The 22094-nt window shown below is 54.5% G+C and overlaps 5 protein-coding genes across 6 annotated transcripts; 1 reads left to right on the top strand and 4 right to left on the bottom strand.

Annotated features, from left to right (window-relative positions):
• Positions 1-275: 275 nt before the first annotated feature.
• On the top strand, positions 276-5622 carry gon4la (gon-4 like a). The gene is made up of 21 exons (XM_061824714.1): positions 276-295; positions 367-557; positions 633-707; positions 786-839; positions 949-1002; positions 1069-1164; positions 1237-1311; positions 1383-1508; positions 1601-1820; positions 1885-1986; positions 2076-2116; positions 2190-2477; positions 2541-2627; positions 3173-3341; positions 3437-3587; positions 3725-3872; positions 3943-4059; positions 4145-4438; positions 5006-5115; positions 5185-5287; positions 5351-5622. The coding sequence occupies exons 3-21, from the start codon at positions 663-665 to the stop codon at positions 5465-5467; spliced, it is 2397 nt and encodes a 798-aa protein (XP_061680698.1). The 5' UTR covers positions 276-295; positions 367-557; positions 633-662; the 3' UTR covers positions 5468-5622.
• Positions 5623-6394: 772 nt separating this feature from the next.
• Positions 6395-7162, bottom strand: LOC133504213 (C2 calcium-dependent domain-containing protein 4C-like; the record flags this gene model as incomplete). The annotated part of the gene is made up of 1 exon (XM_061826386.1): positions 6395-7162. A coding segment is annotated over one exon (747 nt), but the record flags the coding sequence as incomplete, so codon positions are not given.
• Positions 7124-16429, bottom strand: ints3 (integrator complex subunit 3). Of its 2 annotated transcripts, XM_061824436.1 has the most exons (29): positions 16205-16429; positions 15941-16024; positions 14822-14905; positions 14617-14730; positions 14448-14532; positions 14241-14307; positions 14015-14156; positions 13804-13933; positions 12828-12925; positions 12567-12758; positions 12391-12478; positions 12225-12304; positions 12054-12145; positions 11365-11471; positions 11161-11277; positions 10959-11088; positions 10819-10873; positions 10461-10564; positions 10211-10375; positions 9604-9757; positions 9466-9534; positions 9332-9407; positions 9139-9252; positions 8721-8769; positions 8474-8641; positions 8075-8175; positions 7924-7996; positions 7327-7483; positions 7124-7263 (listed from the first exon to the last, which is right to left on the bottom strand). In XM_061824436.1, the coding sequence occupies exons 1-29, from the start codon at positions 16286-16288 to the stop codon at positions 7186-7188; spliced, it is 3057 nt and encodes a 1018-aa protein (XP_061680420.1). In that variant the 5' UTR covers positions 16289-16429; the 3' UTR covers positions 7124-7185. The 2 variants fall into 2 exon arrangements, with proteins under 2 accessions (XP_061680420.1, XP_061680410.1); XM_061824426.1 differs by having other exon boundaries at positions 7924-8175.
• Positions 16430-16604: 175 nt separating this feature from the next.
• On the bottom strand, positions 16605-19000 carry qrfp (pyroglutamylated RFamide peptide). The gene is made up of 2 exons (XM_061824601.1): positions 18696-19000; positions 16605-17935 (listed from the first exon to the last, which is right to left on the bottom strand). The coding sequence occupies exons 1-2, from the start codon at positions 18891-18893 to the stop codon at positions 17558-17560; spliced, it is 576 nt and encodes a 191-aa protein (XP_061680585.1). The 5' UTR covers positions 18894-19000; the 3' UTR covers positions 16605-17557.
• Positions 19001-19115: 115 nt separating this feature from the next.
• Positions 19116-21839, bottom strand: LOC133503233 (histone H3-like centromeric protein A). Its single transcript, XM_061824614.1, has 5 exons — positions 21650-21839; positions 20844-20998; positions 20645-20778; positions 20496-20570; positions 19116-19996 (listed from the first exon to the last, which is right to left on the bottom strand). Exons 2-5 carry the CDS (start codon positions 20974-20976, stop codon positions 19865-19867), a joined length of 474 nt encoding a protein of 157 aa, XP_061680598.1. The 5' UTR covers positions 20977-20998; positions 21650-21839; the 3' UTR covers positions 19116-19864.
• Between the last annotated feature and the right edge of the window lie 255 nt (positions 21840-22094).

Here is a 22094-nt window from a genome sequence, read left to right as displayed (position 1 = left end):
TGTGAGCGCTCCTGCCGAACAGTAACAAACTGTGAGTGATCGAGGTTAGTTAAATGCTCGCTGATGGGAAGATTGACATGTACAAAGTGAAACGTTATCTAGGTTCGATTTCGGAATTTGACGCGACGAATGAGCTCACGGTTATGAATAGACGGGAATGAAAATGAACAAAACTGTTTCTACAATTTAAACGAGTGGCGTCGTCGATCCCGCAGGGTTCAGAGGTTATGTTGATCCATGATGAAGTCTGCCTGCAAACGTCCGAAAGTGGACGCCAAACTCGTCATCACTACGGGTAACGCACTTACACGGGCGTCCCCACGGCGACAGCATCCCGGTATCTGATGGGCCAACTTCACCTGTCAGATGACGAGCGCGCCGCAGTCGTCGGGAGTAGAACGGCGAGGAGGAAGCGGAGGAAGGCCACGGAGGAAGGAGGCGAGGACGAGGAAGGAGGCGATGAAGACTTGCCGATTGACACACTGCTCGATCAATCGCTGGAGAGCAAGTCCAAACAACACAAGTTGACCAGCGTCAATGTGCGCAACATCATCCACGTGAGTGTGCGTGCGTGCGTGCGTGCACGTCTGCCTGCGTGCGTACCTTCTCTGCTATTCACCTTTGACCTGCAGGAAGTAATCACCAATGAGCACGTGGTGGCGATGATGAAAGCCGCCATCAACGAGACGGAAGTTGCGCCACCGTTCGTAAGCGCCGATCGAGTTCGTATCTGTCGATCGATCCATCGATCGATCCATCGACTCATTGACCGATCGCTTCGACAGGAGCCCAAAATGACCCGATCCAAGCTGAAGGAAGTTGTGGAGAAAGGCGGCGTGGTGAGGATTGCGCTGTTGTCGTCTCATCAGTCAAACCAACGCTAGTTTTTGGAACACGACTCGGGTGTCGATAAAGACATCGTTGCTGTCTCTGCTCACTTCCTGTCAGGTGATCCCGGCCTGGAACATCTCGCCCATCAAGAAGAGCAGAGATGCCGGCAAGGTCAATGACCGAAACTGACCTTTGTTCTTGAGGTCAAAGGTAGCCAGGATTCATTTGTGTGTTCAGGTTCGTCAATTTGTGGACATCCCTCTGGCCGAGGAAGACTCCTCCGATGAAGAGTATCGTCCCGACGACGAAGACGAGGACGAGACGGCGGAAGACGTGAGGGCGCGATTTGATTGGCCGCCGACAGGACGCACCGACAACGCCGCTAACGACATTTTGGTGCGCCAGACCTTGCAGGAGAGCGACTTTGAGAGCGCGGCGTCACCCCCTCGAGGATGCGGAGCCCACCCTGCTCCCCGGAAGGTAACCACGGCGACACGCACACACACGCGTGTGCGAGCGGGATGTCAGACGGGGTACTTCCTTTCCCTCAGGCGTCTGTCGCGATGGGCCCGCCCCCTCCTCCCAAAGGTCCGCCTCCCTCCGCACAGACGGACAACTTCCTGGAGAAGCTGCGCGCCGTGGAGGCGGAGCTCGCTGTGTGCATGGAACCGTACCAGGTGCGACGCCACATTCATTAGCGGCAACGTTTGCGCAAGCCCGCGAGAACGGTAAAGAGGCTCATCGGAACAATCTGGCAACGCGTTGCCAGCCTCTCCAGGACGCGGGCGAGGCAGCGGGCGACGGGGGTTTGATGGCTTACCGCACCCGCTCCAAACGTCCCCTCCGAGACGTCCCGCTCGGCCAGCTGGAGGCGGAACTGCGAGCGCCCGACATCACGCCGGACATGTACGACTCTGGCTCCGTCCACGAGGACAGGGACTGGACTGATTGGTTGAGAGGCCTGATGACCTCTGACGTGGAAAACGACGGTGACTACTGAAATGGGCGCGCGCACGTGTACGCACAAAAGTTGACGTGTGACTTTGTGTTCAGAGGAGTGTGACGACGAGGACGATCCCGAGTACAACTTCCTGGCTGACGTCGATGAACCCGATCAGGAGGATTACCGTGACGATAAGGCCGTACGCATCACCAGTCAGTGCGCACGCACGCACGCACGCACGCACGCGCACAAACCACAGTGTGATGATGATGATGATGATGATGATGACGATGTTTTATAGAAAAGGAAGTCACCGAATTGATGGAGGAGCTCTTTGAAACGGTAAAACACACTCACGCACATGCGCGTACGCACACAGCAACATCGATGTCATCCATGCGTGTGCGCTTGTTAGTTGAAGGAGGATCTGGCGGGCCAGGACGTGGACGACGAAGGCCACCACGAAGGCCAAGAGGAGCGTGCACGCACGCGGTCCAAGCACGTTGCGGCTGCGCTTGAGTGTCACGCAACTGAGGAAGGCCACGGCGGCGAGGCGCAGGACGGCCGAGCGACGGGAGGCCGGCGAACCGTCATGCAGCAGCTGACGCTGATGAAGAGCGCACAACATCACCACGCGCAACGTGCGCACACACTAACGCTGGACACACGACACAGAAACGCACTGCAGCAGCAAGTGCAGCAGGTACGCACGCACATTCATTTAAAAAAAAAAAAGTGAAATAAAGCCCTCCATCTACTTCCAAAGCATGTGCAGCTGCTGGTTCAGATCCACCTTCTCACGTCGCCTGTGGAAGAACTCCGCAATGAGGCTGAAACTACTCGGCACTTCTTGGTAACGAACGAACGAACGAACAAATGAAATCTCTTGGGAATCGCTCCCCAACCACGATATTGTAAGTTGGCCATTTTGAAGTGCTGCCAGAACGTTTTGACGCGGTGGGGCAGAAAGGACAGACCTTTTTGGAAAAAGTCGCAAGGTAATAAATTGACGCCGTAACCAAAACGGATTGACATCAAAGTCTTGGCACGCGACCCGATCGAGCACAGCAGACCGTTTCCATCGCACGGCGTCCGTCGGACGAGCCGAAGCCGCAACGGCAGCCGACACCCGGGATGGATCGTTGTCGACTGCTATTTCAACGGCGACAACACGTTCATGTCGATAACATTTCTTATTTGCGGAGTCTTCTCTCCTTCCTGCCCCAGCAAATGTTAAAAAATCCAAATGGAGTCGCACCCACTTCCCGATTCCCGGACTTTGCCGGAACTATCTGGATCACCCCACGGAAAATCCCTTTTGTCGTGGTTGCGGCGTGGCAAATGATTGGCAAAGCGAAGAAACGAGCACTTGACGCGACCCTGTCTTTGGTGTGCCAGTTTGAGTTAGACGTGTTGGCGCGGCGATCTGAGCTGGCGACGTCATCCCGGCGTAGCAGCGCTTTCAGGGCGTCCAACCTGCAGGGGGCGCTAAAGCTGTTGAATGAGCTGCAGGAGCAACCCGTGACCTACGTGCGCAGCAAACACACGCCAGACTCGCGTGGGAAAAGTCAGTGCCCCCAACCCCCCCCCTCCCCCCCCCCACACACACACACAGTTTTGGGGTGTTGGGTTGTGCTTTTTGCGACATGTGTGTCTTTCCAGTGCGACGTTTTGCTCTGATGCCCGCTGAGTTGGCGTGGATCTTTGTCACGCGTCCCGTCTTCCTCTACCCGCAACTTCTGCCGCGGGTCAGTCTGGACCCAGCCCTCTACTCCCCCCGCAGGACTGCCGCATTCACTGCAGCCGAAGACTGGTACACACACACACACACACACATCCACAGACCAAGCACATTGGAACCTTCCAAACAAGAAATTTGTGTGTGTGTGTGTGTGTGTGTGTGTGTGTGTGTGTGTGTGTGTGTGTGTGCGCGCGCCCCCACGTGTCCAGCCTGCTGGTCGTTGGTCTGCAGAACTTGGAGGGATCGCGCGACCCCGCCCGACTACTGTGCGACTTGTTGCTGGCCAAAAGTGTTGATCAGGTGAGACGGCGCATCCTGCAGTGCTGCAGACCGGGAACCGCTGACAACATCGTCAAGGTAACGTGCGCGCACACGCACACGTGCACGATGTACAAGTGAAGTTAAGCGTGTGCGCGCGTGCCCGTAGACATTCCGGCATAAGCGCGTCGTTCCTCGCATGCCACTGGCATGCGCTCGTGTTTCTGCGTCGGAGCAGCGCCCCCCGGTGGAGCGAGATGTGAGGCTCCTGCCTATGTGGCTGCTGGTGAGACGCTCGGACGCGCGCACACACGCAGACGCACACGTAGCCGTCGTGAACACGTATGGCCGGCGTGTCCTCCCCCATCCAGAGGAGCCTTCCTGCGATCTCCAAAACGGTCGGCCCCCCGCCCTCGTGCACGTCCTCCGGTCACGTGACTCCGGCCGGCTCTGCCTCCACGCGCTACCCGGCCCGCCTCCCGCCCGACCTGCGCTACCGCCGGGTCGGCTTCGTGCGGCACGCCGGCCTCGGGCCCCCGACTCCACCATCTCCCCGCGGTGCAGCCGAACTTCCCGCTCCGTCCGAACCCTCGAGCGACTCCGGCCCGAGCGTGAACGCGGGCTTGATGACAGAAGACGGTGGAACTTCGGGTCCTTCGCTTGAGGTACACACGGGGGCTTCGGGGGGGGGGGGGCGAGGGCTTGCTTTCATCCACCCAAACTTCTGACAAGAAAATCAGCGTGACAAAGGAAGTTGAATTTCCATTTGTCAAACGTAAAAAAAAAAAATTGCTAAACGTGGTTCCGTGACTTGGCGACCTCCAAGATACATACGTCCCTTTGAATTTCCTTTGCAGTGATTGGGGAGAAACTGAATGATTGCAAAGGCACTAACTTCACTTCCCCAAGAACTTCCGCAGTCAAAAGGAATTCAGGAAGGAGACCATCCGGGCCGAAGCCGACACCGTGGCAAAAGGAGCTCTTTTTGGGGGGTTCAGAGCAAAAGATGGAAGCGCTTGAGCTTATTGCTGCTTTCAGTAGATGTGCGCGCGCACACGCCTGACGCCTTCTTCATCGGACATTTTCAGAACAATGAACCAAGTTGAAGTGGCCAATCCCACCCGACTGGGCATTTCAACATACATCTACGGTCCATGTATTTCTCAAGATGATTTTTCTATTGAGAGGGTTCCATTGAAGTCCATTGTCTGTCTGTCATACGCTTCTCTAAGGAAGTCCGGCAGCGTTCCCTGACGGCAGAAGGCAAGGAAGCCACAGCGCACGTTTTTGCAAAAAACGTCTCGACGGGCATCAACGGCGAAAAACTGGTGGTCTGGACCCGGTGAGGCCCCGCTCGCGTCGATTTTCCATCGCTCGCTTCTGGTTTCACCTTGTCCGCTTCCCGCCCCAGAGAAGCGGACCGCCTGATCCTGACAGCCTGCCAGCAGCGAGGAGCCAATTGGAGGACGTTCCGCCGAGTCTCCGCCCAGCTGGGGAACAAAAGCGCCCGCCAGGTGAGAGGGGCGGGGTTTGCGGCGCAAGGGGTGCGATTGCATCACCGTGCCGCTTTCTTCCAGGTGAGCGTCCGTTTCCACGACCTCCTTCGCCTTTTTCACGTGGCCACAACGCCCGCGTCCCGCTCTGCTGCCACCGGTGAACCGGAACCCCAAGTCCAAAAGCAGACTGAGGTGTGACAAGATCGCAGAAAAGAGAGAGAAACAATCTGTTAATTGCTTTCTGGGCGGTGTCCTCTAGACATTGAATGTCTCCACTGCCCCAAAACATATTTTGATGTTCAGGTACTGTTGTAAATAAAGTTTGAAATCTTCAAGATGAGTCTTCCACAACATCTTCCTGGAATGATTTTATTTTCCAACCCTTGAACTCAAGTTGTCACTTACCTGTATGTATGCGTGTATATATATTTAGATATAAAATACACACACACACACGCAGAGAGAGAGAGAGAGAGAGAGGACCGTCAGGGAGGTTCCACAGGTTCAGTTGCCCCTCTGATGTTACTTTGTCCCACATACAGCACTCCAGGTGAACGGCGGGGACAAAGATTTGCTCAAGGGCACCACAGAAGCCAGCACGCCCGCCAACATCGCTCCACCTTTTCATTATTTTGCGTGACAATCAATATGCAAAAGTACTACCCATCTATGTGTGTTAACGGGAACTCACAAAACTAATTTTCAAGGAGTTCAAATGTAATCAGTGCTGGCTGGTGAAGATTTTTTTAATCACAAAACACGCATTCAATTTCTAGCACGGAGTCAATTGACTTTGTCTAACTCGAAGCAATAGCATCCATCTCGTTTCTTTTCTTCTTAAAAAAGATTGACCCATTTTAACAGAGAAAAGTAAATACTTGATTCTGAAAAACCTCTTTCAACCGAAATGGGCCAACATCACAATCCCGTGACCGAGTCGCAAAGCGACATTTCCACTCCAACAAAACTCCCAAGTCCAGTCGAAGGAGCGACAAAGTTCCACTCCCGAGGAGGCGCCAGCTAGCTGCCGGCGTCCTAGCGCAATGAAAACCAGCCCAAAATTCACCGACTCTCAGCACATTTCCAGCAAGTTTGGACGTCAATCAAATGGGCCATAATGTCATGTCATTTTTTAAAAACTATTTATTAGAAACAGGAAGTTAAAAGTGGTTCATCAGGAAGGCATCGCCGCGGGTCGTCGGCTTTTCGGTGAAACAGCGACTCTCTGCGCCGCGTGCGGGGACTCCATGCGAGGACCGCACGAAAGCCGTAGGGCGTCGCGACCTTGGCCACGTGCGGCAACGACAAGGCCGCGCGGGTCGTCACATCACGGTCACGGTTCGAGTCAGAGTCCGGCACGGTCGCCGAGCGGCGGGGCGGGGTCCCGGGCGGCGGCCGACCTGCCGGACTGCGGTGTCCGTCGTCGTCGTCGTCGTCCCGGGCGGCGAGAGGCCCGCTCCTGCCCGCCGAGGTCCAGCGGCGCGGACTGCTGGGCGGGATGAAAAACTCGGGGATTTGTTCCGGAGTCACCAGCAAAGTCCGCAGAGATGACCCAGACTTCAGCGCAGACGTGACGGCCGTCAGAAACCGATCTTGACCACTCGGTCGGACCCGGCTGAAGAAGTTCCTCCGGACGCCGGTCGGCCGGCTGCCGTCCGTCGTTACGGTTGACGACGTGGGCGGGGCATCTTGGGGGCAGGACGCACGCACCTGCCGCGCATCACTTGACGCTAAACTGCAAGCGTTGAAAATAAGAGTAAACGCGGCCGGCTTGATACAAAGTCTTTTACTGCAGCGGAATAGAGAGGAAGGAGCTGCTAAAAACAGGAAGTCAAAAATTTCCACAACTTGAGTTCCGAAAGAGTCCGTCTGTGGGAAAATGGCCGAGGCGCATCAGGGCCAGCTAAAATTCAGGATCAGTCGCTGTCGGACGCCACGGCCGACGAGCATTTCCTCTTTCTCTTGGGCGCTTTGGGCTTGGAGTCTTCCTCCTCCTGAGGCACAAAGAGGAAGTGACATCAGCAGGCGAAACTCCCTAAGCGTCTCGGCAAACGTACCGACGCGCTGCTGGACGCGCTCTCCTCCTCGTTGTTGCTGGGCGGCGCCACGCCCTTTCGGGACCTGGGCGACGTGGCCGCCGCCTTCCGCCGAGACTTGAGCGGTTTGGCCTGAGAGTCTTCGTACTCCTCGGCCAACGCGAACAGGTCGCTGAACCTGCGCCGGCGAGTCGCGTCGTCATTTGCGCCGTTCGGGAGGTTGGGCTTCCGGGTCGCTACAACCTTTCCGGGCCAACCTAACGTGACCTTGTGTAAAACCGTCGACTGTTTCGGGACTTTTTGAGCAACGGCAAGCACAAACTTCGATAAATGTCGAAAGGACCCTAAGCGGCAAAACAGGCTAGCGGACCTCTTTGCGTGAGTATTGTTTGATTGTTTGTTTGTTTGAAGGCGACGTCTTCAACTTTGGTTCTCTCAAGACGTGAAATTATGCCCGTTGGAAGGGCGAAATTTCTACATTCCTCAAATAAGCGCGCAATCGCAACCCCGACCGAGCCGCTTTGCCGAACGGACCCGGAAGTCGCATGTGCGCCGCCCCCCCCCAAAAGTTTGAGAAACGGCTGGCGGCGGACCGACAATTGCGTGGGGTGCGCGTACCTCATCTTGTGTCCTTCGTCGCAACTGGCCTGAACGTGCTGCAGCGCCTGGAGGATGGGAGTCTGGCTGAAGACTGAGCACACGGCAACACTTGCCATCAGGACAGGCCGACGATCAGCGGATGCGAGTGCGTGCGTGCGTGCGTACTGACAGCTGTTCTTGGTGTTGTTCAGGCTCAAGCGAAGGTGGTCCAGATGTTCCAGGATCTGTTCGAGAGTCAACTGAGCCAGTTTGCTGCTCGAGCTGCGCAGACTGCAAAGATTTGGACGTCGAATCAATCACGAGTGTCTCGTACTTAGATGTACAACATTATGTTTCATTTTTGGCTCGCGCTTTGCCTTTGTTTGGAAATGAATAAAAGCCTCGTTTTCAACCACGGATCGGGACTTCCGTAGGTGTCGTCTGTCGCGTTGACACTTTCAGTGTGTGTGTGTGTGTGTTACTGCTCCCTGCTGGGCTGGATCCACGAGTCACGCGACATCCTGATACCGCACAAATGAAAACCGCGACGACCGAGCGAGCCCTCGCGGACGGACCTCGCGGTGTGTACCTTTGCCTCTTTCGGGGTTGGTTGTTGTTCTTGATAAGTTGCGCTTTGATGTGTTCGGCCAGGGTGTCGTCGTGCTTGGACGCCCAGTGTCGCAGGAGGCTGGTGGTGAACTGGTCCTCGCTGTGACATGGTCTGCTCAGAACCATCTTCACCATCTCCTCACTGGGCCTGACACGCACGCACACAGATGCGACAGCTGCGCCGGAGCACGTGCAGTTGCGCGACGGTAGCGGCGGCGTGGCGTTACTTTTCCCGACGCAGCTGCAGCAGGAGACAGGACAGGGCCTCCGGGTGTTCTACGACCAAAAAGGCGAAAGCGCCGTCAAGGGACGTCGTACTTGGCTCGGAGGTCATTGATCTTGATTCTGTTCAAATTCTCAAGGTGGCGTCGGAGTCATTTTGCGGTGTTTTCACACAGTGCTCAGTTCGCACTTGACTCAAGTGACTTTATTGTTTATGATTGATCTACTTTGGCCATCCTGCCATTTTGAATCAGGTTGATTTTCGGGGGAATACGCAGATTGTCTTTTTCACGTGTGTGCGTCCAAAGAACCGCGCCAGCCTCTCGTTCTTTCTGCTTTTTCAGAGTTTTGAATTTAGAAGGCAGCTGAAACAAAAGCGAGACGAGCATCGGGAGTTGTGGCCCGCGACAACGATGACGCTACCTTTGTACTTGAGGTGCTGCAGGATGGGAATGATGGTCTCCAGCGGGATGCTGTGCGCTAGGAAAAGCTGCCACGTGCTGTACTGCTCAAACGTCTCCCAGTCCAAAGACTGGACTGCCAAACACAAGACGAAGAAGAAGCGCGTGAGCCGGCGCCACCTGCTGCCCGCAGACCGCGGCGAGCGTGCGCTCACTTAGGATGTTGAGGACCGAGTCTTTGCGGAACATGACCAGGTTCCCCATCATCACGTGACACATCAGCTCCTGCAACTGCACGGCACGTTAGCGAGGCTAAGCTAAAGCGCTAGCCAGCTTTTCCCTTCGCTACCTGTGTGGAATCGATGACAGCCACGATCATGTTCAGCAGCTCGCCGCTTCGCAGGGTCTGATCTGGAAACTGAAAGAAAATGCGTTTGGACGCCGCGTGCACGCGTGCCCGCCTGCCTGCCTGCGTGCGTGCGCGTACCTCCGAATAGATCGAGGGCGTCAGGTAGCAAAGAAGTCGCACGTCGTCCTCCTGACACGCCTTCATGTCCATCATGAGACACGTGTGGAGGTCTCCGAGCGCCGTGGCCTGGGCGAACGACTCGTACAGCATCATCTTGCCATTTGCCGCTTTGCTGCAGACATAGAAAGAATCACACGCGCATTGGGGTTTTGGGGGCTCAAGGCACGGTAGTGTGGTTTTGGGGGCTCCAAGGCAGAATGGTCAGCGCTGTGTTTTAAGGTCCTTACATTCCGTTTCCAATCATCCCCAGTTTATTATTGAGGAATTCTGAAAGACCTTCACGGCTGTACTTGACAACATTACATTTGATTCTTTTCTGCACTCTTTCCTTGAATGCAGCCCCACATCGTAGACCGTTTCAAAGTCTCTGGGAGTTGCGTTTCAATTCAGTTTTTTGAAAAACCGCCGGCCAGAGGCCGTTTGTTGTCAGACTACGTCCGTGGCGAGGGTGCGAGTCGGGTTCCCTTTCGCGACCCTCGCTCCGAAATGCACGTGGCAAGTTTCGCGCGTTCGGAACTCCGTTCCGTTCCCTTTGCGTAAAAGACGTGGCCGGAAGAGGTCTCACCTGGCTTTGAGGTAGTAGAGGAGGTGGTAGCCGATCTTGGGTTGCTTCTGGTAAAGTTCCGCCAGCATGTCCAGAAGAACCGAGAAGCCGCTGTTGTCCTCCTGCATGGTCACCAGGTTCCTGAAGACCAGACACACCGCCTTGCACACAGACTCCTCCAGAGACCTGACGGGTGCGCGGGACCACACGGGCAGGTGAGAGCGAGCAAACGCGCGCACGCGGTCGGCAGGGAGGCAGGCGGCGGCCTCACTCGTCGGTGATGTCGTCTGGCAGGACGTCTCCTCGGAAATGTTCCTTAAAGATCTCCGCCAAACACGAGGCTAACGCCGACATCTGCTCCGTGTCAAAGTCTTCCTGTGACAACACACGCACACACTTGTAAATGGAGTGCACCGTTTACTGTACCCAGCGCTCTATCCACACCGTCGCGGCGCCCGAAACGCTTTAAAGGGCCTCGCACTCTCACACGCTGCTGCCGTGCCCACTGGGAGCAGAGGCGGCTTCAGGGGCGCTCGGACACGCGACCGGTCATAGCTGGGATTCGAACCAAAGACTTGCCGTACTGGCCTAGAGCCGTGTGTGTGTGTGTGTGCGCGCGCGTGTACGACCTCCAGGATGAGGTCCACGATGTCCTGCATGACTTCACACTGCGTCTCCGTGTCACTGAGAAAAATCATTTTCACCCGGGGATTATTTATCGATCGAGCGCCAGCAGCGATTTCTGAATTCGTCGGGGTTGACCTCTGACCTCGACTTCTGCAGCTGGACAACCTTTTCCTTCATGGTGTCCTCTAACTGGTCCAGCCAGGGCGTGATGTCGGCAGGCTCCTCCACTACAGCCTCTCTGATTGGATGGAACCTGAACTCCCGCCTTTTCCCTACGCGCGGGCACTAATATTAGCGGCAATGATTCCGACCGTCGTTATTATTGTGAGGATGCCGAAGACGACCTTTGTTGTTGACCTCCTCGTCATCGTCGCTGAAGGCCGCTTCTGTGTTGTCGTAGCAACCTTCCTCCTTGTCCATCATCTGCTCCATCTCCATGGACGTCATCTCCTCCATTTTCACTGTCGACGCACACACATCGAGTCCGTACGTGACACGCGAGCGGCATGCGCGCGCGCGCGCACGCACGCACGCACGCACGCACGCACCTTCCATCGGTGGCGAGGGGGCGCTGCAGAACTCGGGAAATCTCTCTCTGAGCATGGAGCGAAGTTCTCGGTCCAACTTCGGGTTGTCGAACAACGGCGCCAAGTGCCTGTCGGAGCAAAGGCGTAAATTAGCGCGGGCCGTCATCTTGGTGGAATTTTGAGTACTTCAAAGAGTTTGAGAATCCTTTCGGAACAATAACAAAAACAACAGATACGTGGCGTACATGAGCTCCTTCCTCTACTGCTCCGTTTGTATTTTGGGGGCAAGCCACGCCCTTTGAAAAGTCACATTTTCCAAGGAGAGGCTTCAGGATCTATGACCGGGACAAACTCGTCTCTTGCTGCTTTTCGGTGGCGGGACGGCCGCTGACACCTCGAGGAGACGTCGAGGGTGCATTTGTTTGGACGAGTACAGCGATGACGCCAAAATGAGCTCAAAAGAGCTTCTTTGACTTGATCCTAACCAAAACGACGCGCCGAAGCCGTCCTCAAGTATTAGGGATTGAGCTGCATGTAGCAGTCTTGCTTCAGTGGTGGCAGCCCTCAAGCAAGTGAAGAAAGAAAGGCTCCATTTCAGAGACGGCCATCGGCAGGCAGGCCAGGTGCGTCTCTCGGGGCTTCAGTTTGTCTACTCTAACCTCGCTCGGCATTCTGACATTTGCCACAACCCGACAACGTCGTCGTCTTACGCCAGCACTCTCTTCTCCATGATGAACGTCAGCGAGTTGAAGACGCCCTGACGTACTTGAACTTCCAGCGGGGGAAAGAAGTGAGGAATAATCTGAGGAGAGAGGAAGCAACGATGCAAAGGAGGAGCCGAGCGATCGCGCGGCATCGGCGGCGCGGAGGCGGAGTCTCACCCGACACATGAAATCCAGAAGCGTGGCGGTGATGGCGGGATGAGGCTTCATGGAATGATGCATGACCAAGATGGCAGGCTCTGCGTCACACACACACACGACGACGACGACGACGGTCACGACACATCGTGACGGATGCATCGGCTTTTGGCTGCGTGCGTGTCACCTATGTTCATGATGCTGTCCTTGTCAGGGTTGAAGAACAGCCAATCGTAGAAGAGTGCCAGCTTGGCGTTGGAGGCAGCCACGTTCGACTGGGCGCACACACACAAAAAAGGTGAAACCCTGCAGCCGGGGTGGGGGCGGGGGGGGGGGATGGCGTGCACACCCACGCGCACTTACCGTGCAGGTGGTGAGCAACCAGCCGATGATGGCCCAGCGCGGCAGGATGTCAGAGCTCAGGACCTCATTGGACGGGTGGACCACACCACAGATGTAGCGAATCAGATCGCAACGCAGCGACTGGCTCTCGGCCATGGACAGGTACTGTCGCTGGAACCAATCCTGGTAGCGCTTCTGCTGCCCGAAGCGGACCTGCAGGGGGGGATTGTGGGTCGACGCCCACAGGAAGTCACCCGACGGCCGCAGGAAGTCTCCGCTTACCCTGGAGGTCATGAACAGTAGCTTGGTCTCCATGTCGGGGGTCAGACGACACGCTAAGAACTTTCGGGAGGTCCGAGCTGTGAGCAGCTGCAGAATGCCTGTCGCAAGCAGACGTCAGACAGTGTTGCCGAGGAGATGCGCACGGGGAAGGGGCTTCCTCACAGTTGAGTTGGCCGATTCATCGAAATTGAAAGGAGATTTCGGGTATAAATGTTGCCGCATTGCAAAAGCACCCCGAATGCACCGCGTGACCTGTGGAGTTTACTGAAAAACTAAACGCGCAGCAAAGCAGTAACACACATTCCCATCCATCCATCCATTATCTGAGCCGCTTATCTTCACACGGGTCGCAGGAGTGCTGGAGCCCTTCCCGGCTATCACCGGGCAGGAGGCGGCATCCACCCTCAACTGGTCGCCAGCCGCTCGCAGGCAGACAAGAGTCGCATTCACAATCGCGCCGACGGAGCAATTTGGAGTCAAGCATGTTTTGGGGATGTGGGAGGAAAGCGCAATGCCCACGCAGCCAGGGAGAGAACATGCAAACTCCACACAGGCGGGGCCGGGATTCAAACACCGGTCCTCCGAACTGCGAGGCCGATGCCCTAACCAATTGTCTGCCGTGCCGCAATATTTACAAACCATCTTAACGCTAACATTCAAGGCAAAAACCCATTGACTGGCTAACAAAAATTTGCATTAGATTTTGCTTCAATTTAGGAACATTCACACACACACACACACACACAAACGAGTGGTATAACAAAACTCCCACACGTGTATTTTTTTTTTAGGAATAAAGTAAACCAATTTCTACTTCTACTCTGGATCTTAATGTAAGCGCAGCAGGAACTTCTTGTTTTGTAACGCGTGAACCACTGCGTAATCTTGCCGATTGTAACCCTGATTTGAAGGTAACTGTGACGCTTTTTTTTTTTTTTTTTGCATCATCGCCCAGCGAATCCCAGCACGGTTTTACCTGTGAACTGAGGACTGAGGACTTGCGGGTTGTGGAGCAGGTCTCGCCACAGAAGATCCATCTCGGGGATCCGAGCCACATTCTGCAGAAGGCGCACCAAATCTCTGCCGATGATCACGCACTCCAAGAACTGCAGGGCGGGACGGAACCGGGATTGAGCGCGGGGAACAGAAGCGTCGCGCCGGCCGCCCCCGCCCCCAACCCCCTTCACCTTCTCCCTCAGCATTCCAATGCAGAAGTCCACTTCCTTCTGGCGTAGAGTAAGCAGGTTGGGAGCGCCGTGGTCCACGATGAGGCGCAGGAACGTGTACACGGACATGGCGATCAGCATCCCGCTCTTCAGAACCCACTCCCTCCACACGCGCACACACACACAAACACACCGTTGAGGAGCTGCTTTGGACTACTGTGTGTGTGTGTGTATGCACGCATTGTACTTTTGCTCCAAAAGGATGTCCAGGACGCTCTCAGCCAACCACAAGTTCTTCGTGGACACGTCTCCTCCTGCACGCACGACAATCATTTTGTGTGCATCAGGACGACGGTTCAACGGATGTTTGCAAGTTCTTTGACTGTCCTCCAACTTTCAACTATCATGGAAAATGTCAAACTGTCCAACCCTGTTGTGCGTGTGTGCATGTGACCTGCAATTTGTTTGAGCAGCGTCATGACGACGCCATCAGCTGCCATCACGCCGCTCTTCACCAACTCTCTGACCAGCCACACCAACTACACGCACACACACACACACACACACACTTAAAGACCAGCCAGAATGCATGAACGTGTGTGTGTGTGTGTGTGTGTCTTGACCTGCTTTCTGGGGACATCCTGCAGCTTGAGGAACTTCTCCATTAAGATTTGGTTGATCTTCAACAGGACCACATTCATCCCATCTCGGTTCACTAAAGTCAGGTCTCGGTAGCACTGCACGCACGCACGCACGCACGCACGCACACTTGTAGCCATGGTGATTTCAGACATGGTGGGGGTGGGGCCGGGGGTTCAGCGATCTTACCCTCTGGGCCTGAGCCGGCTCGGTGAGGAGCAGAGCGAAGAGACCGAGACAAACCTCCTCATGTTGCTGCTGGCCTTTGCACACCTGGTTGCCGTGGTGACAATAACCCCGCTATCAAAATGTGGTTTTTCCCTCACTTGTGACTCCACCGTATTCTGTCACGTCAACATATTAACGGGCGTCTCAATCTCGAAACCAGGGGCCAGGATCGCACAGCGAGGATCCAAACATAACTGAAAATTGCAAAATCCTCAGGTGGTCTCGGCCCCCCGCAACCCGGGCCGTCGCCTTCCCTTCGGTGGACAGACGGACCTTCGCCGGTTTGACGTAACACGGGTGGACCCCGTTCTCTCCATTGGGCGCTGAAGCTCATACAGGACAACGCCCCTCCCCAGCTTTCAACTCAGGTTGAGATGTTGACTTGAATCCTGTCCTACAATTTATTGCCTTTTCTAAATTACTTTTCTAGTCGTCTTCAAGTACATTCTTAGCATTTGACTTATGTATTTACTTTGTTGATGTCCGTTGAATTTATTGTGTCGCTCTAACAGAATGGACTGGTTTGCGTTTTGTCCTACCTTGATTATTATTTCACGTTTAGCCGAATCTTTCTTTTATTTGGGCTGCGTGTGCGCAACAACCGAGACGTCGCTTTGACACGTACGCGTTGGGCCGCATCCTGAAACTTAAACCTTCTGCGGGTTCAACGCTGTCGCTGCATTTCATGCGTCACAAACAAAATGTTTCCCATCCAGTCACATCAAATCAGCGCTAGACGGGCTGTTAGCTGTTGAATTCCACTGCTGATCATATTTGACACGTCTTGGGTGGACATGACTTCAGATTGAATTGAGGTCTGGTTGGTCTTGGCAGGCGGGCGGAAGTGGCACGTAAACAGCAGACGGACGAGGTTGCAAGTCCACAAGTTTGGGGTACGTCCGTAAATTCAACTGACCCTCACGTTGCACTTCAGAGTGAGCGTCTGATCGTATTGGATAAAATTGAATATCGAAAGTGTTAGTCGAGCCTGGCTAGGAGTGCGGCACTCGCAATAAACTAACGCGGTTGTGAATTTGCGAACGTTGAACGTCGAACATTGTGATCCGGTCACGAACTTACATTGGCGGTCAGGGCGTCGTTGGCTTCTCTCTCGGAAAGGCCGTTGATCAACGAGTGAACCGCTCCAATACAACGCTCCAATTTCTACACACACACAAAATGAGATGAGCTTCCCCCCCCCCCATTTCAAAGATGGAGGCTAACGGGCTAAGCTCACGGCCGTAGCCACTCGCTAGCCACGCTAGCTCGCCTGTTAGCCTTGTGCCGTGTGGTTTTGCGTCTCGGGAGGCGACAGGACCTCCGTGAGGGCGGTTTTAGTCTCACCTCTTCCAGCTCGTCTTTGGCGTCCAGCTGCGTGGACACCAGGAGGCGGCCCTGCGGCTTGGCCTTGGCCGGCGCAACTTCCATCTGAAGCGGCGGCTTCACTGCGCCTTCTCCAGCCGCCGGAGGACGAAAGGAAAAGCCTTTGTTTATGAATATTCCAGTCGAGGAACTTCCCTGCCGTGCCGCTCCGTTCTTGGGTTCGACTTCAGGAAGTGAACGGCCATCACTACCGCCTTGTCCACCAATCACGGCTCCGATGCGTCGGAATGGCGTCAAAGGGCACGATAGGATAGGAGCCAATCAGCGACCGTGGCTAGAAAACTACGCGGTGACGTCACGTGACTCGTAAATGACGGAGAAGGGCAGTTGGTCCTGATGAGATTCCTGCGCGGGTATGGAAGCATCGAGAAGAGGTCGCGGTGGAGTTTATGACCAGCTTGTTCGGCAGAATTCTGGTGGCCCGAGGAAATGAGGAAAAGTGTTCTGGTGCCCATTTGAAGGACAGAAGCCATTCGCGGAGCTGTGCAAATGAAGTCAAAGAAAGAGTTATGGGAAAGAGGAGCGAAGGCTCGACTCGGGGCAGAAGGAAGTATTTGTGAGCAACCGTACGGTTCCGTGCCTAGATAGAGTGCCGCATATGCATTATTTGCCCGGTGAGATGGGTCAGGAAGGAGTACAGCGATGGGCAAAAGGAGCGTCATTGTGTCTTTGTGCAGCTAGAAAAAAAGCAGAAGAAAGAGTACCCAGGGAGGAACTTTGCTAGTGGAGCGGCGGGAAAAATGTTAGAACCGTACAGCTGTGCCGGAGGATTTGAAGGTGGAGGCCGGTGTCCTCTTTGCAATGACAAAAGAGCTTAGACCGTGGACTGCAATGTTCTCGCAGATGACATTGGGAAGCGGAGGGACCATGGCATGAGAATTAGCCAACGTAAAAAGTGAATACATCTGCGCAAATGAGAGGGAAGCGATAGCGAGGGTGGACGATCCAGAGAAATGGGCTCGTGCGGTGAGGAAGTGAAGAAAGCGCGCCTTTGTAAATGAAGAGGCTTCAATTTCCTTTTATTTTGGACAATAATTACAGTATGCCCAGTCAAGGACAAACAAACTTTGCCGCCGAGTCTACGGTGAAGCCGACATGTTGGTGGAACACAGGGAGGACCGAACTCCACGCAGAAAGTCCGGAGCTGAGATTTGAACGGTGACCCAAGTACTGAGGCACACATGCTAACCACTACGACCGCCCAAAACACAAATTCTCGTCGACGGACTTCCCTGTTGCGAGGCGCACATTGATAAACACAAACGCGTTTCATGCACTCGGGGGCTCAGCGGCGCCGGTTCCTTTTGAGCGGCCTCAGGGTCCACGGCCCCGCGTTCGGGAGTTCCTGCCAAAGCGGAATCCAAATCCGCCTTTCTCTCGACCGACGCTCTGGAGGCCGCCCAGGATGGAGGTGAGGGCCTCGCCGCCGCTCCTGCCGGCGCCGCCTGGGCCCCCGTCTTCTCGGGCTCGACGGGACCCCCGCCTCTGGAGCTCCGCCGCTTCGTCGGGCCACGAGGAAGAAAAAAGCCGCAGGCAGGAGGAGACCCCGAAGGACACCGAACGCAGCTGGACCAGACCCACGGCGGGCGGCTTCTGCCGGGGGTGCGGGGTCACGGTGGGGGGGACCGGCAGCAGGAGGGTCAGGGACAGAAGGGCGAGATGGGAGCTGCCTGAATACGTGCACAACTTCATCTGAGAAACACAAAGGAGAAAAACATGAGGACTGCGAATCCTCATCGCAAACTAAAAAAAAAAAAAACAAGAGCGAGCGAGCGAGCGAGCGACATTTGGACGACCACGACAAAGGTGACAGACATTTCATTGCGTTGCAAACTATCACGCAAGTGCGTGGCCTGGGAAAAGCGGCCCACTTTTCACCGGGAAGGCTCTCTCACAAAGGGGGCTTCCCCTGAGAACCGCAGGGTCAGGGGGCGCCCGCGCACCTGTCGTCAGGAAAGTCACGTACGGCACAATCTTGGACAACTTTTTTGGGGGGGTACAATATTTTCATTTAAGAGATCATGAATTTGGGAGCCTCATCAGCCATAAATTCTGATGACAATCAACAGAAGGAAATAAAAATAGTTCCCTGTTTTGTTTTGTTTCATATACAACGCCGCGTTCTTGTCTTGAATGGAACAGAACGAGCTTTTCCGCAACGTTCTAATTCATTGAGACGCACCTGGAAGAGCGAATCGAATCCAGGCAAATTGAATCATACATAAGCGAACAAAATGTCAAAGGGTAAAAAGAGTCGATAAATCTGCTTCTAGATTTCATCGGTTAGGTCCTAGTTCACCCGCAAAGGCTCAAAACCGACAAATGGACTCTGGTCATTTGTTCTTTTTTTTTTCCTGCTCTGCTAAAAGCTGGAGAAAGCCCTCGGGCGATGACGCCCCGTCGGACCAAGCGTTTCTTCTCCACGTTTGAGTTCAACAAAAACCTGTCTTACCTTGGTGGACTTTGCGGCGGCGTTGCCCGACGCCGCCGCCGCGACGACCCTTTTATAAGGCGCTCCGTGGCGTAAGGGCAGCGGCGGGCGTGGCCCGCTGATGCACGCCAGCGAGCATTTTGATCCATTTTGGCGTCGGCTGCCTCCCGACGAGCACTTGTCCGTGCAATTAGCAGCTTGATTGCCTCCGGAGCTCATTAACGTGCTCGGGGGCACAAAAACGTCTCCGCGACGCCAAGAACTCTCTGCCCTTCCACGTCCTTGCTCGTGGCCTCCCTCGTTACCTTGGATTCAAAAACTCCTAACATCTACCCAAAGGCAAGTTTGAAAATGTGGCGACTACCCTATGGAAGGATTTTGATCAAGTGGACCGAGGTAGTTTCGGGGGGGGGGTCATGGCCTGATTGCGGAGTCAGGACGGAGCGACTTATTCACTTTTTATTTTCTGTTGTGAAACAAACAAACAAAGCAAAAAACAGCAAAGATGACCACAAAAATTGGTCAGTTTCTGCCAATAAAAAAAGATTAAAACAGATTTCCAGCACTCGCAGTCCATGTTTAGCGCAGAAACGTTTTTGCAGACAGACGCACAGTCGGGGGCCCCGAAAAACAGCAATGGAGCCTCGGGATGGGATTTTTTTCTTTTTTTTTTTTTTTTTTGAGCAAAAGCCAATTTTGTCGTCGCAATTTCTGTAGTCCGTACCCTCCCGCACAGTCAGTTTAAAGATAGGAGTCCGGTCCGCCACATCCGTCCATTGTTTTGATTTAACGCTGTTCGCAATCAAGGAGCATGGAACAGCCTCCGATGTCGGCAACGGCGACCCCCAGGAAAAACTCGTCGGATGTATACAATTCACGTAAATAGCCTCTTTTGAGTTCAAAACTGCACATTTTGCAGAAACGCGACCGATGTGCTCGCACGTGTAGAGTTGAGCCGAGGTCAGCGTGGGTCAGCGGGCCCTCGAGGGTGCGTCTACGTTTTTGTGCCGACGCGCACATTAGACACATTACTCCCCTTTGACGCCGCATCCGGGCGTCGGCCGCTGGGAGGAAAAGCGGGCGGGGCCAAGAAAGGATCCAGTCGTAACAAGAACTCTATTACAAAACAGAAACGTCAACAGGACGAAACGCAAACAATCGAGTTTCCGACGGCGCAGCGGCCATCTTGCTCAGACGGCGTTGGGGGCCCCGCGGATGCGTCGGGCCAGCTGGATGTCGCGGGGGAACAGGGTGACCCGCTTGGCGTGGATGGCGCACAGGTTGGCGTCGGAGAAGAGCAACACCAAGAAGGCCTCGGCCGCCTGGAAGGAGCACAAGACGACGTCAACGGCGCGTTCAAACGCAAGCGAGTTGCTGAAGGCATCGAGATCCACGTGCCGCAAAATGTCATTCACGATTGCTCTCAGATTCCTCTTTTGACGTGAAACCCAAACGTCTTCAGTTGGTCGAGATGTTTAGTGCCAAAGGCGCCGATCCCGACCGGCTCGGGACTTCCAGCAGTCTTACAAAGAATGGCGAGAAGTCTTTTGAAAGAGCCGAATAGATGTTCCACCGCCGACGTGACGTCACGCAACGTTGGCTCTCGCGGGCCGTCAGCGAGCGAGTGGCCGTTGACCGGGAGGTCCTCCGCTCGACCGAACCCAGCTGCGGGTTGGGAAGATTTCGGAATCTCCCTTCCCTAAATGTAGCGTTCGGCGAGCGACCAATGAAAAAGGCCGTTTTGGGACCGCACGATCTTTCGCGGCAAAAATCTTTTTGTTCGGCGCGAGGCCCTTTTGAGCATTTTAGCTGTGAGCTTACCTCCTGAAGCGCCATCAGAGCCAAGACCTGCCACCTGTAGGAGCCTCTGCCGAACCCCTGGCACACCTCACGGACCTGCGGGGAGGGAGGTTGGCGGCGGCGCTCATTTTATCGCAAGCGGGTACCGGGCGGGCCCAGCGACGCCTCACCAAGCGAGCGGACGACGCCTTCCTGAGGAGAATGTGGGTGCTCTTCTGGTACTTGCGGATCTCCATCAGGGCCCTGGCCCCTGGGCGGAACCTTCGCCTTCTGGGCGACGGCAACGGAGGCTGCGGCGGCTGCCCTGTGTGTCGCAAAAAATGTTCACAAAGTGTCAAGACTGCGTCGGCGCCCGCGTCGTGTTCTCACCGTGCCCGGACGGGCCCGGCCGGGGGGACGACGGCGGCCGGCGCGTGCGGGGCAATGCCTCGGGGGGCGTCGGCTGGGGTCGGCGGCGCGGGGCGGCGCCCTTCCTTCGGCTGCCAGAGTTGTCGTGGCGCATGATGTGCCAACCTAAACGTGAACTGCGCAAAGCGAATCGCGGTCAAGCCAACTCTGCTGCTGCCCCTCCCACAAAACACATCCGTGACCGCCTTGAAAATGGATTAAAAGGCTACAAAGTCTTTTCCATGCGTTACTTTTACGTTTGCTCATTTTTGTCATCATTGTTGTTGTTGTTGTTAAAGACTTAAACAGCTTTCTAGAAATGTGCCTCATGAGTAGGATTATTATGCGACACACACACACCAGTTTGTATGAGTGTATGTAATATTTCTAAGGTCAGTTATGAGTGTGTGTGTGTCCTTGCGGTGTTGTGGCTTTGATTTGATTTTTTTTTTTTTTGCATCGTATATACGAAAAGCGTAATACAAAAAAAGCTAAAAATAAACTTGAACAACTTGACAACAAGTTAGGCATGACCAGTGTTGAGAATTGTGGAAATACAATTGGCTAAATGCACCTGTTGAGAATGCAACGTCCTCAAGATAACGTTTGATCGCATTCGGATGACTTTTAAGTTTGAATTAAACCTTCAAAGGTGAATTGTATGTATGTAAATTCCCCCCCCCCAAAAAAAAAAAAAAAATTAAAAGCATCGAAACCTTTCAAAAAGCTACGTGGGGGGAAAAAAACAAAACAAAACCTAATGTGAGGGCAACCGCATTGCTGCCTACCGGTTGAAATCTGCTGCTGCGTTCCAGCGGCGGAAGGTCCAACTTGGACGTCAAGCTCCACCAGAACAACTTTCGCTTATGGATCGGACTCCTCCGTCAACTCAGCAGGATGTGAGACAAGACGCCGAATTCGATCTGAAGAGTTGAGAATCATCCGAGCAGAAGGAAGCGGAAATGACCAAATTCAAATCGGGCCTCGCTGAGCCTTCGACCAATCGACGGGAAGCGAGGGGGCGGGGTTGAAAGTCTGGGAGCGCTTCGCCATATGACCGGCATTCCCCGGCCGGGCGGGACACCGCACGCTACAAAAAATAACCCCAAAAATGTTTCGAATAAAGAATGTAGTATTTAAAATTTGAGCCATTTATGCTATACACAAATGCAAATCAGTGCTAAAATGTACAACAATAATGTACAGTATGTGCAAAAAAAGTACAATGCACCA

The sequence above is a fragment of the Syngnathoides biaculeatus genome, chromosome 1, assembly GCF_019802595.1.
Source record: "Syngnathoides biaculeatus isolate LvHL_M chromosome 1, ASM1980259v1, whole genome shotgun sequence".
In the NCBI taxonomy this organism is placed as follows: domain Eukaryota; kingdom Metazoa; phylum Chordata; class Actinopteri; order Syngnathiformes; family Syngnathidae; genus Syngnathoides; species Syngnathoides biaculeatus.
The sequence above is the reverse complement of the archived record's forward strand: the minus strand, read 5'-3'. Positions and strand labels throughout refer to the sequence as shown.

Bases quoted from the DNA above. Each gene is read 5' to 3' on its own strand.
- gon4la (XM_061824714.1), top strand. From the start codon at position 663: ATGATGAAAGCCGCCATCAACGAGACGGAAGTTGCGCCACCGTTC. The intron at 2,117-2,189 runs GTAAAACACACT...TGCGCTTGTTAG, and splicing joins TGGAGGAGCTCTTTGAAACG to TTGAAGGAGGATCTGGCGGG. The intron at 3,873-3,942 runs GTAACGTGCGCG...GCGTGCCCGTAG, and splicing joins CCGCTGACAACATCGTCAAG to ACATTCCGGCATAAGCGCGT.
- ints3 (XM_061824426.1), bottom strand. From the start codon at position 16,288: ATGGAAGTTGCGCCGGCCAAGGCCAAGCCGCAGGGCCGCCTCCTGGTG. The intron at 12,926-13,803 runs GTAAAACCGTGC...TGCTTGCGACAG, and splicing joins CCTCAGTCCTCAGTTCACAG to GCATTCTGCAGCTGCTCACA. The intron at 8,642-8,720 runs GTAACGCCACGC...CGTGCGTGTCAG, and splicing joins CTGCAGCTGCGTCGGGAAAA to GCCCAGTGAGGAGATGGTGA.
- qrfp (XM_061824601.1), bottom strand. From the start codon at position 18,893: ATGAGCTCCGGAGGCAATCAAGCTGCTAATTGCACGGACAAGTGCTCG. The intron at 17,936-18,695 runs GTAAGACAGGTT...TGTGTTTCTCAG, and splicing joins CCGCCGCAAAGTCCACCAAG to ATGAAGTTGTGCACGTATTC.
- LOC133503233 (XM_061824614.1), bottom strand. From the start codon at position 20,976: ATGCGCCACGACAACTCTGGCAGCCGAAGGAAGGGCGCCGCCCCGCGC. The intron at 20,571-20,644 runs GTGAGGCGTCGC...CCCTCCCCGCAG, and splicing joins AGGCGTCGTCCGCTCGCTTG to GTCCGTGAGGTGTGCCAGGG. The intron at 19,997-20,495 runs GTAAGCTCACAG...TGCTCCTTCCAG, and splicing joins CTCTGATGGCGCTTCAGGAG to GCGGCCGAGGCCTTCTTGGT.